Below are 18,866 nucleotides of genomic sequence, written 5' to 3'. Positions count from 1 at the left end.
AGAAACAATGAAGAATTAAGTGTAAAAAGAGATACAAAACACATATTTGTGCTTACTGGTTGGGGAAATAAAAACAGAAAACTTTTCTAGTGGACAAGACAAGTGCCAAGGATGGCATTCCTTGGCAGAGGGAAGTGTGACCTCTCACAGGGAATCCAGTGTGCAGGGGCTTTTCAGTAACATGGATTTGATTTCTAATTCTGCTGTCACTGCTGACTTGCTATGTGAATTCACAAAAGCTTTCAAACCTTTCTAACTCAGTTTCTTCCTTCTGAAGAAAGAGAACACTAGCCTACAGCCTGTTTTAGGGTTAAGGGTGATTCAATGTAGAAGAATTCAACTGCTGACACACTGCAGGGTATATGTACTCCAAGCCCCATTGCAGTCCAGCCGAGTCTACCTTGAATCTATGGGTGAGTATTATTTTTTCAAGCAATTCTGAAATTGAAATGTCACTGGCAGAAATAACCCTATGTTAAAAGGTTTCTTTTTGCTTTGTTTTTTGAGACAAAGTTCTTACTATGTAATCCAGACTGATCTCAAATTCACAATCTTCCTGCCTTAGTCTCCTGAATGCTGGGATTATAGGCACATACCAGCATGCCTGACTCTCAAGAATTCTTAAATAGTATGAGTTACTTTCATTAAGGACTTTATTTACTTTTATACACAATAGGCATCTTTTAAAGTAGACTGTATAATCCTCACCCCTGATTATTCATCTCTTACCCTGAATACAAAACTAAATGACATAGTAACAGCTTTGTGAAATCAGTAATACACAGATTTTCCTACAAGCAAAACTAGATGGTTCAAACCACACAAATGCAATTGTCTAGTAAAGGTAGTTACTAAGAATGCCAACTTGCTCAGGATTGTTCTGCCTACTGTCCCAGTATAATTTATAGCACCCTCTTTTACTCTCTATTTTTGTTTGGATGACAAATTATATGACTATCCCATTCATATGTAAAGTAGGCAAATCCATTTATGAAGTAATGACAACATAATAATAGCCACAGAACTGAATTTTAAAAAAATGAGACACTAATGGGAGAAGAGTAAAGTTTGACATTCCAGTGAATACTACCAACAAACATATGTGAACGGTGACAGATTCCATCACTAGGAAAGACATCACAGGTTCAACAATATCATAATTCAGACCAGAATTTCTAAATTCTACTATATTTTGTACTGATTTCACTAACTTCTAAAAGAAATAATACTCTCAACAGAAAAAAATAAAGTTGAAAACAAAAGTTAAAGCACTGGTACCTTGCTCCTGGTGTCTCCTAACAGCTGTAGGCAGGAAAATATTGAAGGATGGGGAAAAAGCATAGAGAATTATGTCAGAAGCATATGTGGGGATTGTTCTGGCAACAAAAGTGTACAGCAAAACATCTCTTAGCAAACCAAAAACACAGGTCAGCAAGCGTTTAATATTGAGCAGATAATAATACAGACTGCTTTCAAAATGGCATTTCTTATAGTCCTCCTATGCAACTTCCCAAACCCTTTGACATTTGCTATAATTCTTGCTGGAACTCTTCCCATACCCAGGAGGACCATTGCTAAGTTGCTGTTAATATACCTATCCCTATGAAATGTCTCTCTGCCCTGAGCTTCCCTCCTGTAGGAAAGAATTCTGTACCATTCCTGCATTTTCCTCTTCAGAGGTAGGTCACTTGCAGAGACCAAACAGGGTAGATAAAAAAGTAACAAGGCAGCACTAACATAAAGGGAGCTGGGGATTCAGAGAAAAGCTCCAGTCAAGTAAGACAAAGCTCAAACTCTCCAGCTCTATCCTGCCTCCTAGAACTTTGTAAACAGTCCCTTATACAAGGTTTTAAAAAGCTAACAAAGTTATCTGCCTTAATTGGAGATTCTATTTAGCTGACGCTTCCAAATTCCATTGTTTCTAGACCCGCTGACCTCCTTCCTAGAATCTCTGAATAAATCAAAGATAGATTCAGAGTGCTGCATTGGGAAGGAGAAGGGTGTCACAGAATTCAGTTCCAGCTCTTGACTCTGAAGTTAAAGCCATGGTTAAGTAATTGCTCTGCACTCTAGTACCTGCCAAAAAACAGTCCTCCTACATCTAAGGCTGATGAATAGAGCTGTCCAGGCAGTTTGCCTACTGGGATAGCATTCTGAGAGCAGCAGACACTTGTCAAAGAAATCTGACTGAGCAAAAACAAATGAGGAGAAAAGACAGGAAGAGATGAGAGCTGGGATCACTGTGGCTATAGACTGTAAAGTCTTGATGGAACATGGCTGGACTTAAATTTTCAGGGCTTAAAAGCAGGCATTGTGTGTTTTTTTCCTCACATAAGAATAAATCTTAAAAAAATAAAGGTAAAGCTGAAACATTTCTGAAGAACATCTATTTCAAATGCTGAGCATGTGAATAGGCAAGATGCTATTATCACCAGCTGAGGAGCCTTTACAGAGCAATTTGACTGCAATTTAGTCCTACCAAGGAAGTTTTGCTAGAGCTACCATTTAAAGGTGCTCCGATCCCTTTAGCCATTAGCTATTACATTATGATACAAAACCACATTCTACCAATGCTTCACCATCCTCAGATGAATAAAGGTTAAAATTTAGGAAATATTTTAAATATCGATTGATTTCAATTTTAAAAACAAATAAGTAAATAAAAACATGAAAAATAATCGAATAATATGGACCCACCCACAAGTGAGATAATGAGACAGATGGAAGATTTTCAAACCTCAAGCTCTATAACCTACTTTTATAGTCATGTGTTTAAGCTATGCCATCAAAGTCTGTACAGCAAGAGGAGCAACAGGATGGAAAACAGGAAATGCAGGGGCCGAGGAGGGGCAGGGAACCATTGTGAAAAAGAAAAAGAAGAAAAAGCCAATGACATCTAAGAAGTCCAATGACATCTGGATACTGAAGAGCATAGATCAGAATACTTGACACTAATATTTTCTAGAAGGCCAATTTTCCTTGTGTGTGTGCACAGGTCAAACGCTGAGAACACAACAGTAAAACAAACTTGTTCAATATTTACACCATTTCATGGAGTGTCAAAGATGATCTAGCCAACTGACTTGGGAGCAAAGTCCTGCTAAGACAGAGAAAAACATGGATGAATCATTCAAAGAGATTCGGCACAAACGGTGACTCTTACCAAAGCATCAGCAACAGCAGCTTCCAGATCTGTACTTGTGCTCAAAACCCGCATGGCATTCACAGACCCAGGTATTCTTCCTGGCTGACCCAGCCCAAACCGGTCTATTGGAAAAGAAAAGAAAAGCAAGTGTCACTTTGATTTATATTTTTCCCCTCAATTCTTTGCAAGGGCTCCTGCCTCTTCCCACCAAAGTAGAGAGAGGCACGGAAAGATCTCTAGTCATTTTTAACTGTACTGCACTTGCTTGCCCATTGTAGAAGTTAAGGTGCTCACATTTAATTCTATGGAGTCACAAAGCATTCTTTTAGTGGGAACCTGTCCTATAACATACTACTATTGAAAAATTTTGGGACACAAGAGAGGGGAATTTATTATAAAATAGAGATGAGAGATGAGCTTTGAGTTGAATCTTTTAATCTATTTGTTTTCCCTCTACAGGCAGGGAGGTGGCCTTGATGTTTTTTCAATAATAAACTAGTTTCATGGTTTCATAAATGAGTTCTAATGCAATGTGAAACAAAAAAAATTAGAAACAAATAATGTTAAGTTGATCTCTGATGCTATTTTACTAATACAATTGTTTTAACAGTTTTTTGGTTAACCTCAGTTACTTGGGGGTACTTGTTCATCCCGATGCCTATGTCACTGGAGATAAATTGAAAAATCAGTGTACTAAAATTCTTTAAAAATCACCACAAAAAATTTAGTACTTGTTCTGCAGAAAGTTAATCATCCAGAGATTATCAGTATAAATTTTACCTGAGTCCCTTGGAGGACCTTTGTCTTTATACAGATGGACAGAATAAAAAGAATCTAAAGGATTTAGGCCAAATTTTAGCAGTTCTAACAATGACTTAAGGTTGTTAGTGAACATGGTAAATGAAAACTCCCTTTTGAAAGTATCATTTTAAGACAGCTGACTAGCCTTCCTTAAGAAGTGCTAGAGATTAAAATTCTAGAGGTAGGAAGTTAGCACAAGTAAGAGTTCACCGGAGTATTTACGATCGATAGAGAAAAAGTTGGTTAATCAATGTTTGAATGTGTAATAACCTTTGGAAGGAAAGTTTTAACATAAAAATGTTTTCCTGGTGTTAACAAATAAGATACTATTTACACAAGGAAAACCTGTATTGGCCACATTCTATTAATGAAGCATTTAGAATAAGAGGGAAGCTAGTATCCATTTTATTGAAATTGTCCTATAAAATGGTCTATTTAAACTTTGGATAGGTAATAAGATATCACTTAGAAAATCAGTAAACTTTAAAAGTGAAGTATTACATTTTTTTAAGGGTCGAGGCTGGGACTTGAATGCTTTTGTTCATTGGCTAGTAGTACTCTACCAACTGAGCCAAGCATGCTTCCAACCCCTTACTTAGCTTTTTAAAAATATCAATTCCAAAGCATCATATTTTTCCACCATCAAACAAAGGAGAAATAATTTAAACATTGCTAATCAATAGTTCAAGGGTCACAAGTTTTTATACAGAAACAAGAACTATATGTTAGACTATCCCCTTTTTTAATGCATTTCTGCTCAGTCTAAATGTCATCTTGATACATCACATTACAAAGGTGATTTAATGTGCTTTATAAATTAAACAGGACCACAAAACAATTATACTTATGTATTTATCTACAAATGCTTTATTAGTTAAAATATGAAGCAAATATAAATTTGAGATTTATTACACAGTTTTATAGATTATCTTGTTCATCTTTTTTTCCATTAAAAAAGGGTAGATAGCAGGGGATTCATGAATAACAGAATGAAAATAATTCAGTTATAAGCCATTTATAAGGTATCCAGCATAAATGTAAATAAAAGTCTAAAAAGAAAAAAGAAAAGAAAAGTAGATCTCATGCCAGCAATTCTTGTTCCAGGGATAAAACTGTTTTTTCCAGATACCAATTAAAACTTTTAAGAACAATGCAAATTGTTTTGTGCCTTCTAGATATATACCACTTTGCAATACACCATAATCAGCTAATGTATAACACAGACAATCTTAAAGAGAGATCATTTGTCTGGATCTAAGCAAAATAATAAACTTTTGGTTTTCACCTAACCAAAATCTACTCTACATTCTCATTGTTCTGTTACTATTGTGAATCTCAGGTTTCTAAGAGATATATACAGAAAGATGTGCCTCGTTCTAGCCACTGATCTTCAGGGCAATGCATTTAATGAGAGCACATACAGTAATAATTGGCTTCATTTAAAAAAAACAAAAAATAATAACTGACTGCATGTCACCATCAAGTCTGTGAATTAAAAAAGCATGCCTCACTTGATTGAGAAAACTAGTCCTCAGGAATAATAGCACACAGAAATGATGGCATTACATGTAGCATTTAAATATGCCAATAAATGTTTTTGCCTCTGTGGCTAGTCAGTGGACTTTTGTGGCTGACTCAGAAGGTTTGGGGTCTTAACCTTTTGACCTGACTTGATTATCTGAATCTTGATCTTGTTTTCCATAAAACTTTTAGGATGATACATTTATTTTCAGACATAGGAAATTACACATACTATAATCTGAAACGTAAGTAACTAACTGTACCTAAAAATACCTGACACTAATAACTAACATTTCAAAGCATGACGGGAGTGAAGATTTCAGAGACGACTGACTCTGGGGGATGTTATCCATACCCCCATTTTCCCATCAGGAGGTTGTGTGACACTTATTTTGGTGGCTGCTCCCGGGGGACAGTGGAAAGAGGGGAAGAAATATTTTCCCTGGTTTTCATTTTGACGGACATACAAGCACTGGAGAAATGATGTTGTCAAACATGTGATAAAGCATCTATGCCTATTAACAGAACTATAAACATTCAACAACTTAAAGAAAAAAAAAAAACAACAAAAGCACACTGGGGAGAACAAACATGAAGTGTACACATGCCAAGCGCTAGCCGACACAAATGGAAATAAATGCTGACATGGGTGGAGGAGAATGGATGAAGAAGTGAATCATGCAGTTAGCACTTGTTCACCTGACTGCCCAACAGATTCAGCAGTGGAGAGAGCACTAGTGGACCTGGAATGACGTCGAGAGGCTGCAGGTAAAAGGAACGGCAACACCCACAGGATTAACACACAAGTACCAAACGAAATGCAGGGTTGCTACCAACAAGGAAGGCGGTGCTTCTCATGGCAGAAATGGTGCTGGATATGAATGGACAGCAGTGCCGACCCCCACGTTCAACAGGAGCCTCTGGCCTCACACAGCTCTTAGACACACAGGCACAACAGAGGCACTCTGTGGTGCTTCATACTAAGGATGCATTGATCCACTCAGACTCCAAGTTTAGATTCACACCATGAAGCCTCTATCAGCCATTATGGAAATATGCCACATGAAGAACATCAGGAGTCAGAGCACCGTCTAAACCCCAGAGGAGTCAGCAGGAAGATGGATTATTCATTCAGCTCACAAGATGTGTCACCAGTATGTGATGCATATGTCACCATGCACCAAAAACAAAAGCAGAGAGGTTCGTAATGTTATCTCAACAGAAACTGAATGAAAGCACAGGAAGAAGGCTCAACAACTGGAGTTCATTTTCCCAGTTAACATATTGGTTATTCTGTTGCATATTCTGTTGCATCAGTATCCTGATTATTAACAGACTTGGTGAACTGTTGCTATGGAAACAAAACTGGTGGGAAGGCTTAGTTTGCTCACAACTAACTACAGGGCCTTGGGCAATATACTCATAAACCTCTCTCTACCTGCATTTCTGCATGGGTAAAATGGTGCTAATAATGGTACCTACCTCTCACTTGTTACTGAGAGGGTTAAAAGAGATCACACAGAAAGAGCACTTAAACCCATGCCAGGCAGAGTCAGCAGTGATAGGAACAGCATTTGGTACTGGTGGTGGCCACAAAAGTTAAGAGTAAACTCCAACTTACACTTAGACACGAGGACATTAATTTATGAGCCAATATTTATATACATGGATGAATTCATTAACCTAAGGAAATCAAAGCTAAACTCTACCCTCATAAAGAAAGGGAATAAATTTTAGAAGTACTGATGAAATCAAGAAACTGATGTACTAGTTCTATTTCCATACAATATGCAGGTTTTCATTATCTCAGGAAAACCATCAAGGATTTATGCTTCCAAATGTTGCAGCATGGAGATATCACAGGCTATTCCTTGGAAAATCCTTAGGTTTAACAAAGTCACCTGAGGAGTGTGATCTTTCATCCAACTACTACTTTGTACATATTAACCCCCACATAATTTACTCATAAAACAACAAAACATCAGCTTATTTTTAAAGCTCACATCACTTGATAAAACAAACACCTGTTGAACACACAGTATTCAAATAACAAAAGTTACCTGGTCAATAAGAAATTTTTATCTGCTTCCAAAATCTCATTTCTCAAGACACACAAGAACAAAAATAAATCAACCATCTCTAACATACTTACCATTTTTCCCAAGTAAGGAGGCTGGTATGGTATTTTGTTATCTCACTGGAGCAAACTATACATTTATTGTACTAACACATCCAGAATTACATCTTGTCAGTTTAAGCTGAAATAGTTTCTAAGCAATACCTGGTCTATAGGTTCCTTATAAAGTGTTCTTTTGGTTCTGCTTCAACAGAATATTCTAGAGTAAATCTGTCTCATAATAAGTACTCTGTCCTATTCACAAGTAAACAAGTGGATCCACTTATGTCAAAGTCTGATTTATAGCAAGGTTCTAGAGCCCATAATTTTACTTAAGTATATGACTGTCACAATATAAAACCATCATATTACTACCACATATTAATATATATTCACATAATTAAAATACTTTAAAACAATCACACAAATTTTAAAACAATATATGCATTTGGTCTTCTATCCGCAGTTTCTGCTTCAGTGGATTTAATTGACTATAGACTGGGGGAGAAATGCATCTGAACATGCAAAGAACTTTTCTCTTGTTCTTTCCAAAACAACACAGTGTAACATTTATAGATTATTTATATTGTATTAGATGTTATAAGTAATCTAGAGATAAATTCAAGTACGCTGGAAAATGTGCCTAAGTTGTATGCAAACATTACACTATTTTGGTATCTGCAAGGTATATTGGAACCAATCCTCTAGAGACAGAAGAAACAAAATTACTTTCATTACTTTTTTCTTTCTCCTTCCTTCCCTCCCTTCAAAAATAAAGGCTGGCTATATATGTCTATACAAAGAGTAAAAAGAGTAACTGGTTACACTCTCATCACACTCATAATTTTCAAAAGGGGTGAGAAGTGGCTATTAAGTGAATGAGAAAAAGAAGGATTCTTCAGAGAATGTGTAGCAATCTCCCCTGAGGACAAGAACTTTTTGGGATACTTCTTTGAATTCTCAGGTCCTAACCCCAAGCCTGGAAATCAATGCTTAAGAAACATCTTGCCGGGCACCAGTGGCTCATGCCTGTAATCCTAGTTACTTAGGAGGTGAGATCCATGAGATTCTTATCTCCTATTAATCACCAGAAAACTGGAAGTGGTGCTGTGGCTCAAGAGGTAGAGCTCTAGCCTTGAGCTGAAAGAGCTCAGGGACAGCGTCCAGGCCCAGAGTTCAAGACCCATGACTGACAAAAAACAAGAAACAAGAACACACACAAAAAACCCCAAACATCTTTTGAGTATTTTCTATGTGCATAATCCTTGAGAGGCCTCACAAAAAAACACTTAATATGTGTTTGAGAAATACATGAAAGATCCTGAATTGCCAGAACAACTTTCAAATGAGGCAAGCTTGAAGTCAAACCTGGATTTAAAGACTGACTAAACACCACTTAACCTTGTGACTCCGAGATTATGGACTAATTTCCCGAGAGTCTGATGATGATAATGACTGTTCCAGAGCATGTGTAAGGACCACAAGCTGTATGCCTATTGATTGCTCTGAATGAAGCAGGTACGCATGAGCACTGCTGCTGCTGCTGCTGGACACAAGTTTTAGGTACAGATTAACTCAAAGACTTTTGGAAAAGGAATGGTATAAAAAATTTGGCCCAAAAGGCATTCACTACAGCATGACTACAACAGAAGAATGAGGGGATACTTGAATTCACTAGATCCACATCCTCCATGGTGGTAGCAGTAATTATACATTTCAACATTCTGGGTTGTCACCAAGCTAAGTAAGCAATCCTGTTTACCCAAAGAGCAGAAAAACAAGATGTGACCACTCAGTTAACTCAGGGTTTAATTAGTATGTCAAGAACTCTGCATTCCTTGCCTCGTCCAGAGACCACACGCCAGAATCCCAAACGCTGCTTCTACAGACAATTAAAAAAAAAAAATACTACAAGTATAAAAAAGAAATGTCAAGTTGCTCCTAGGAGGCAAAAGTAACCAACAGATTGTTTACTCATTTAACAGGTTATTTGGAAGGTCAAATAGTAGCAAGAATATATAGATACAGATATACAGATATATACATAACTTTAAAAGGAAAAATTACTAGTTTATTCAGAAAAAAATCATTGATGTCCTGATTTATTAAAGTTGCTGTGGAGTAGCTGACATGCACTAGGTAAGCTGGTAACTTAGGGTTCATGCTGGCAGGTAGAATAGCTCACACCCTAAGGGGAGGAATCACTAAGTCAAAGGAATTGTCTAGCAGAGCTCTGGCATCCGCTGCCTACTTCAGTGTTGAACCTATACTTACATGTTGACTACTGACATTGGGGGAAAAGATAGCAAATCAAGTGTGTAACATTAGCAGGAGACAGACAAAGGCAAAAGGGAAGACCTGTGCTTCTGCTTTAACATCCTCTCTGCAAGTGATACAGAACTCAAAAATCATTTTGATAGTCAAATTGTTAAAATTACAGACTACTGTAGTTCATAATCCTTCCATGTGATGAATGCAGCTCTAGATCTAGTTATTATAAAATGATTTTTATTCCTTATGGTTATCAAGAGAAAAAGATGTATCTGAACAGCACTTACTATACCAAAGAACTAAAAAATTAGTATTGAAGAATACAAAATATATTTTTTCATAAAAAGTATGTGTTGCCAGATGTCTTTGGGGACCGGTAATTTGTACTAGATAGAAAGGTGTATTACACGTCCATTGCACAAACAGGACTATTAAACATGAAAGGATACTTATTTAGTTTTTTTAAAAAAAATGATATCATGATTGTACATTTGTTCCTTCTTTAAAATATATATGAACTGATCTCTAGTAAAATCAAAGAGCAACTGTGCAAAGTCAATAGACGACTAAGGATAAACTCTGGATTTACTTCATTTGTAAAGCAGCCATTAACTCTGGCTGAGCCATGTTGGCCTTAGATCAGAAACTGCCATATAGATTGGCATCCCTTGTGGCAGATGGCCACAAGTGACACTGGCAGAGTGAAGTGGTGTTTTATTTCCCTTTAAGATATGAAAACTGGGAGTTGGAAAAATTCAAGCATGCAGAGGGAGATGACAAAAGGTGACTAAGGAAGGGGAAAGAGAAGAAAAGATCACAGGACAGCAGAGGAGAAAAAGCAAGGCATTCCACCCAGCAGTGTCTCGAACAAGCATCAGGAGTTCCTGGGGCAGCACCTACACGTACTCACCAAGTGGAGGGAAGCCCCGGGCAGGGCTTGTATCTCGGCTGCTCTCACGGCTGGTATCGCGGCTGCACCCCTGACTCATGCTGGGTCGAGGGATACGGCTGCTCCGTGCTAGCGTGCAGCATGAAGGGTTTCAGAGAAGGTGAACAAGTTTAATGAAGGCAGAAAAACTCACAAACGTCAGTCACAGTTGGTTAATGTAATTATGACATTGTCTGCACTGAGTTCTGATGACTGGACCAACCTATTCATGCTGGGGTCTCACTAACTAATTAGCAGTAGGAGGAGGGGCTGGAACCTGACTATACTCAATGACTCAGACAGCCATGGGTTTACATTGTGTGTGAGAAGTAAAACCTTTCCAAAGAAAGAACTGGACATACAAAACACAAGATTGAAAGCCATTTAGAAATCAATCAGTTTTTAAAGCTTTAGAAAATTTGACAAGAGGACAGAAGACCAAAAGTGTTTTCATATGCATGTGGTTTCTAAAAATATCAGTTAATTTGGGCTAGCAAAAGGAAAAAAAGGTCCTTGTCTTAGAGGTCCACAAACTTACCTAATCAAAAGAAAAGAGGGCAGAGCTCAGTTTTCCCAATACTGTCTTCTCTATGGAGACAGCCTGCCCATTTGAGTCAATGTGGAGATGTTCCCCATAAATTCAATGATCCAAATAAACAGATCCAGAGTTGGGAGTGTTATATTTTCTTATCCTAACTTTAATCCCTGTTTGCTTTTCCCTGGGGGAGTCCTTTCCAATTTCCTTCATGGATCCTGTCTTACATACTGTAGTTATAGCAAGTAGATTGATAATCTCAGGGCATATGATATCCAAATACTCAGTACAGTCAGAAGGGGAAGATCAGGCAGGAATGCAAACTGAGCAAATGGCCTCAAAGGGTTTCCACTAGTAATTCCTGGACTTACTTTCACTTTGCCAAAGTGGAAACACTGAGTCACTGAGTCTTCACTAAAAGTAGTAATGACTAATATGCTAAACTGTTACTACAAAAAGACAAAAGTAATAAGACAACAAATTAAATCCTTTAAAAAACTGAAAAGTGTCTACTGACCCCACCAATATAGAGAAATTTCCTAGAATGGACAGAGAATTGCTATTTATCTAATCCATAAAGTGACCTGACCAGTTCCCAGTTAGCTCATGGTCCAGACACTTGGCTTCTCTGAGTTCCATCCGCCCCATAAAAAATGTGGAATGAGAAAGAATCCCACCAATAAATCAGACAAGGCATATACATAAGCACTTCTGAATTCCTTGCTGAATAACACTGTCAAAACAGATTGTCAAAAACTCCTGACATTTTCATATAAGTACATGCTTAATTAAGTATTTCTGAATAGTTAATGCTTGATTACTTAAGATTTTCATGTAGGCTCTCCCTGCTTCTTCAAGTTCATATGCTACAGAAATGGAAAATAAATGTTCTCCCTGGGTAAGTGTCCTTTGTAAAGATAATAAAGAACATTCGTAGGGAAAAATAGACATGATCTGAAATAATATATACATAAACTTCTTAACAAGGTAAACCTTCCTAGTATCCCACTCAGACAGTTCATTCACAGCTCCCTTAAGTATGATGAGTAGCTGCATATAGGAAAAAACACTTAGTGTCTACAATTTTGCAAATATCTGCCCAAAGTGTTCCCAAACCTCATGAAAAAAATACCTGGTAGTGACATCAACCATTTAAGTGTTAAATACTTTGAATAAGAAGAGGAAAAACACTCATCCAACCTATAACAGTAACTATAACTCTACTTTCAAGACTATATGGTGACTTCAAAGTAAGTATACAAAATAAATCTTTTTTATAGGATAGCGGGAGAACTACAAACAAACCATTTTATGCCTATGAAATCCCCCAAGTGAACGTCCTATGTGGGAATGAGAAAAGGTGTGAATAGAAAGAGACAATGAGCACCGGTGAACTTCCTAAAAGCAGCATTGTTCTTGAGTCATGCTTATCAGAAACACTGGAAAGCCTTAAAAAAACTACCAGACCAGTGCTCATCTTTTATAGACTCACCTACTATCACAATGATTTAAGCATAGTCCTGACTGTCATCTTTTTAAGAACAGATTCAACCATAACTCATACCAAAAGAATTAATGGAAATGACTCATGTTATTTTTTTGGGGGGCGAAGGGGGGTCCATTCGTGGGGCCTGAACTCTGGGCCTGGGCGCTGTCCCTCAGCTCTTCAGCTCAAGGCTAGCGCTCTACCACTTAAGCCATAGCACCAGTTCTGGCCTCTGTAGTACAGATAGTGTCATGTCACAGTTCATCTCACAATTGAAACAATGACTTACTTTTAATTCTTCCAAAAATATTTTTAAAATATTTTAAACAAAAAGTTTAAAAATATTTTAAATACCCACTCACAAAATTGAAATTGCAAAAAGATCAAATGATTGAGAAGAGGAAACCAAAGTCAAAATGCCAAAATGCAAACTATTTTTGTGAGGGACTTCTAAAGTCTTACTGTTGTTTAAACACACAAAATTGAAATTATATATACTGTCCCATTTGACTGATGGCTTATGAGGAAATAAACTGCCAAGAGCAAAAAAGAGCAGTGGTGAATTTTTTGTTTGTTTCTTGATTACCCAACAAGAATTACATTGTTTTTTTTTTGTTTATTTGATTTTTGCCAATATAGGGTTTGAACTTAAAACCTTGCATTTTCTCAGCTTATTTGGCTGGAGCTCTACCACTTAAGCCATACCTGTTGCCCAGTTTTTACTACTTTAGAGATGGTGTCTCATGGCCTTTTCTGCGTATGCTGGCCTTTGAACCTCCAATCCTCTAGACCATCAGCCTATATAGCTAGGATTACAGGCATAAGATATCAGCACCCAATTTTTTTTTTTTTTTTTGTCAGTCACGGGGCCTGAACTCTGGGCCTGGGCACTATCCCTCAGCTCTTCAGCTCAAGGTTAGCGCTCTATCACTTGAGCCATAGCACCAGTTCCGGCTTTTTTCTTTTCTGCTTATGTGGTGCTAAGGAATCGAACCCAGAGCCTCATGCATGCAAGGCAAGCACTCTACCACTGAGCCACCTTCCCAGCCCCATCAATGTAAATTCTAATTCTACTTTAGTTATCATTAAATTATCACGAATTAATTGGTTTAGGAATAACAAAGTTTAACTTAAAAGGTATCACTCCCTTTTTCAATATTCATATTTAAAACTGGACACATACAGATATATATTCAGTATATACTAAGTGATCACAGATTAATCTTCTTAATGTTTCAAGAAAATAATCTAGATCAAAAGAATAACTCAACTAAAAACTCATCAGAAGAGCGAACATGCTTTGCCTCTTTAGTTTTTATTCATGTTTCATTACACTTTAAAAAGCTTAGAAAACTGCTGCCTATTCAACTATCCAAAACAGAAATAGCAGATTTTAGATCACTGAATTTATTACAAGGAGGTGAAAATGGCATCTTCAATACATAGGAAAAGAAAAGGCCATAAGCAGAAGAGTATAAGAAAAATCTAATAATACTAGGATGGCTTGTCAAGATATATACCTTTATAAGTTTCAGCAATTAATTATGGGAAAGGACAGTTGAAACATAAACCTAGATTTAAAATACAATAAGCACCAAACCCAGATATGATGCAGTATCATATGAGAAATTTGCATATTCTAGCTTTGATCTCTTCTCTGGTTAAACCCTCATCAATACACAAATAACTTGTCAGCTCAGAGACCATGCTATGCAATGTCATACAAAGTCAACAGACATCACAGAGAATTAACCAAACCAAACAACTTCACTTTGTTAAGAAATATGAGTTCAAGACAAATTTCTTAAATATCTGCTCATGGCTTTTTATAGCTCAAGGGAGCCTTCAAGGGTTTTCCTGAGCTAGATCCTACTAGCTCAGGAACTGCAATCTACCATTCCCATGCCATGGCTGTAGTCAAATAAACTACCTGATTCTTTCTCCCCTACAGCATCACATTTTTCCCCTTTTCTTGATTCCCTATCTGGCTAATCCCACCTTATATTTCAAACAGTACCTATGGTAGAAAGCCTCTCAGGAAGAACTGTGGGAGGACTGGAGAACAAAGGTCTAAGGTTCCTCCTTTTTCATGGCATCAGTGAACCCTGTCACCTTTTTTTCATGCAGTTTTATTTTTCCACCTTTCTGAAGTCACTCACGAGGACTCAGAAGTCAGAAGCTGAATCTATTTCATTTGTCTTCTAATTCTGAGGTTCACATATATCACCGAAAATATTCAGGTATAAAAATTGCTGAGAAGATAAATGAATGAGTGAATAAATAGGAAAGATAAGCCAACAAGAATTAAGGAGATGGTATTGTGACTTTATAGTAATATATCTTTAGGAAGCAGATAAAGATGCAATAAAAAGAAAAGCTATAAATTTAACTAGGTTATCATCAATTTTTTGCTTTCATGTTTCAAAAACATTATTTTAAAAGTAACTACACATATTCTTTGACTATGAGTTTCACCAGTTAAGTTGGATATCAGAATTAAAAGACCCTACAAATTGCTTGTGGGTGAATAAGTGAAAGAAAAATAAGAAGTGACGCTGGTTCTAACTCTGAGGGAAAATCATTTCCCCCTTATTTTCCCAATTCTATAAAAGCCTATAATAACAAGGTGGATGTTTTGTGGTTATTTATTTTTGTTTATGTCAGTATTAGAGATTGAACTCAGGGCTTCAAACTCTCACTTGGCTTTTCTGCCTCAAGTCTGGTACTATACCACTTGAGCCACATCTCCACTTCAAACTCTGACAATTTTTTACACATTTGTGTCCATTCATTTGAACCCCAAGTACCATGTTTCAATATGCCATAATCTGTATAAAGCACAAATCAAAATGTGTTTTTAACACCGCCAAAGTAACATTTAAGATAAAAAAAAAACATAACTCTAGTCCTATAGCAGATACCATCTTTAGATTGTAATCATTATAACCAAACTGAAAAGGGTATTCCAAGGTCTTTGAGAATTCTTACCTAATCCTATTCGGTTTGGACTTGTTTCTCGGCTACATCCCTGACTCCTAGGAATTTTGCTTCGTTTTTCTGAAGAAGGTGTCACAGGTGGACCTCTTGAGGAACTGCCAGCAAGTCCACCATAACCACTGCCCAGCAGTTTCCCTGGGGAACTCGAACGGCTGCCAGCTAAAAGTAATGTAAAACAACAGTGAATGATGGCTGTAAATCAGGTAATAAATTACAATTTCAGAAGCCTGCTTTTCTATATATTTATTTGAATCAAATATTAAGAGAATAATAGCTTTTTAGTGGATAGTGGCATTAATTTTTAATGTAGGTCCATAAAATAACATGTTTATAAGAGTTACTGTAGACCTCTACAAAAATGGCTGCACAATTTCTAAATTCAAAAGTACTGAGTACCAACAATAGCCTCCCTGTTCCATAGCAAATCTCTACAAGTAACCACTGAGGTGGGCTTTTTTTTTTTCTTTTGGTTTTTTCAATCCTGGGGCTTGAACTAAGTAAGGGCCTGGGTGTGGTCTCTGAGCTTTTTTGCTCAAGGCTAGCACTCTACCACTTTAAGCCACAGTGACACTTCCAGTTTTCTGGTGGTAAATTGGATATAAGAGTTTCAGGAGCCAATATTAAAAACTCTGTTACAGCCAGACACCGGTGGCTCAGGCCTATAATCCTAGCTACTCAGGAGGCTGAGATCTGAGGATCGTGGCTCAAAGCCAGCCCAGGCACAAAAGTCCATGAGACTCTTATCTCCAATAAACCACTAGAAAACCGGAAGTGGCTCTGTTGCTCAAGTGGTAGAGCGTTTGCCTGGAGCTGAAGAGTGCAGGGACAGCACCCAAGCCTGGAGTTCAAGCCCCATGACTGCAAAAAAAAAAAAAAAAAAAGAGTTTCAGGAACTTACCTGTATGGGCTGGCTTCAAACTGTGATTCTGAGATCTTAGCCTCCTGAGTAGCTAGGGTTATAGGCATGAGCCACCCGCGTCTGACTTTGTTTTAATTATGGCAGTACTATGGATCAAACCCAGGGACTTAGATATACTAGGTAAACACTCTACCACTCTGAGAGTCTCCCTTACTTAAGGTTTTGTTTTGTTTTAATTCTGTAGGAGCTGATAGGTTAAAAACTGTAAGTACTAAAAGAGCAGAAGCATAAATACAGCTGGGCACAGATGGCTCATACTTATAATCTTAGCTACTCAAGAGACTGAGTTCTGAATATCCCAGTTCAAAACTAGGCTAGACAGACAAATACTAGAGACTCTTATCTCTAATTAACCAGTAAAAAGACAAAAGTGGAGCTTAAGTATCAGAACACTAGCCTTGAGTGAAAATGCCAAGCAAGAGCACAAGGTCTTGAATTCAAGTCCCAGCACCATCACAAGAGAAAAACAAGTATAACAAAAATTTCTTAAGCATTACTTGGAGAAAATGGATCTAAGAAAATTAGACTAGTCTAACAAATAAGAAAAAAGAAATAAAGGTAAAAAGAATCACAAAATAAGGTATATTGTACATCTGTCTAAATATCTTCTTTGAGTGAGGGAAAGGGTGACATTGTCCAAAAAGAAATGTACTCTTTAGCCAATCACTGGTGGCTCACACCTGTTAATACTAGCTCTCAGGAGGCTGATATCTGAAGATCGTGATTCAAAGACAGCCTGGGCATGTCTGTGAGATTCTTACCTCCACACTTAACTACCAGAAAACTGGAAGTGGAGCTATGACTCAAAGTGGTAGAGTGCTAACTTTGAGCAAAAAGAGTTCAGAGACAGTGCCCAGGCCCTGAATTCAAGCCCCACCTACAACAACAAAAAATAAGTGTACTTTTTGCCTTACTTATGTAACTGCAACCCCTCTGTATATCACCCTTAAAATAACAGTTAAAAAACTGAAAAATAAATAAAAGAATCACAAAATAGGCTTAACTATATCAATAATAGTAACAAGTGTGATTCTTGTATCAAGTTTAGAAGAATAAAAAACAACTAATCTGCCTGTTGTTTACAAGGATCAAACAACATAATTCAAAATGAAATAGAATAAAGCAATTTAAAAGACAAAAGATATTCAGCATCGAAACAATAACTGCTCATGAATAACAACAAATTTCTATACTTCAACCATAGCTCTGAAATAAAAATCATACAAAAAGATAAAAATAATTAAGAAATCTCATGGAAAGTCTAATAAATCTCAAGAAATTAGTGTAACAAAGAGTTGAACTTTTGAGTATGGGTGAGAAGCTGTGTACATATAAATCGTCATGCACTTCCTAACAATCTAACTATGTTGCATCAATGCCAGATTGCATATACACTGCAGCTTAGTGATGTAGCCATCTTGGTCTGTCTATATGCACTCAGGGATGCTCACAAGGCAATATTACCTATTACTTTTCAGCCTGGCACCAGTGGTTCATGCCTATAACCCTAGTTATTCAGGAGGATGAGATCTCAGGATCATGGTTTACAACCTACCCAGGCAGGAAAGTCCCCAAGACTCTTACCTCCAATTAAACACACACCCACACCCACACCCACCCACCCACCGCCAACCCCCTCCCCCCACACACACACAAGTGGAGCTGTTGCTCAAATGGTAGAATGCTATACTTGAGCTAAAAAGCTCAGGGACAGCCACAGGTCCTGAGTTCAAACCCTAAGATTGGCACCAAAAAAAAACACTTTTCAGAATGCAGAATGTACACTCTTCATTAAGCAATGTATAACTGCACACTTGCACACATACACATACACACACACACACAAACACACAGCTCCTCCATATACATGTGTGCATCCCAAGAGAACGTTTCATCCTTCCACAAACGAATATTATTTTTTTTTAAAAAACACCTGTACTATGCCTCAAAACAAATCTCAAAGAAATATATAAAAGTAGAAATCATGTAAGGCCATTTTCTGAAAAGTATGCAACAAAACTAAGTAACAATACTTATACTAATACTTTATTAGTAGTTAAGTAATAGCTAAGTGTTGAGATATCTTTAGAAATACTTTCACGGGACAAAATTCTCAAAGAAAAGAACAAAAATTTAAGCATGATACT

At 37.2% G+C, this 18,866-nt stretch overlaps 1 protein-coding gene across 9 annotated transcripts in view; it reads right to left on the bottom strand.

Moving 5' to 3' along the window:
• Clasp1 (cytoplasmic linker associated protein 1) overlaps nt 1-18,866 on the bottom strand; it is a 264,790-nt gene that overhangs the window by 65,488 nt on the left and 180,436 nt on the right. For 5 of the 9 annotated variants that reach the window (XM_042685299.1, XM_042685292.1, XM_042685294.1 and 2 more), the window contains 2 exons: nt 15,792-15,959; nt 3,164-3,267 (listed from right to left, as the gene is read on the bottom strand). In XM_042685299.1, coding sequence (XP_042541233.1) covers nt 3,164-3,267; nt 15,792-15,959 — 272 coding nt within the window. Of the gene's footprint in view, nt 1-1,278; nt 1,303-3,163; nt 3,268-15,791; nt 15,960-18,866 lie in introns of all 9 variants that reach the window. The other 4 variants (XM_042685291.1, XM_042685295.1, XM_042685298.1 and 1 more) reach the window with 1 other exon arrangement.

The sequence above is a fragment of the Dipodomys spectabilis genome, unplaced genomic scaffold (genome assembly GCF_019054845.1).
Source record: "Dipodomys spectabilis isolate Male_0828 unplaced genomic scaffold, ASM1905484v1 ptg000094l, whole genome shotgun sequence".
Lineage (NCBI taxonomy): Eukaryota > Metazoa > Chordata > Mammalia > Rodentia > Heteromyidae > Dipodomys > Dipodomys spectabilis.
Note: the sequence above shows the minus strand (reverse complement) of the source record. Positions and strands in the feature narration are given on the sequence as shown.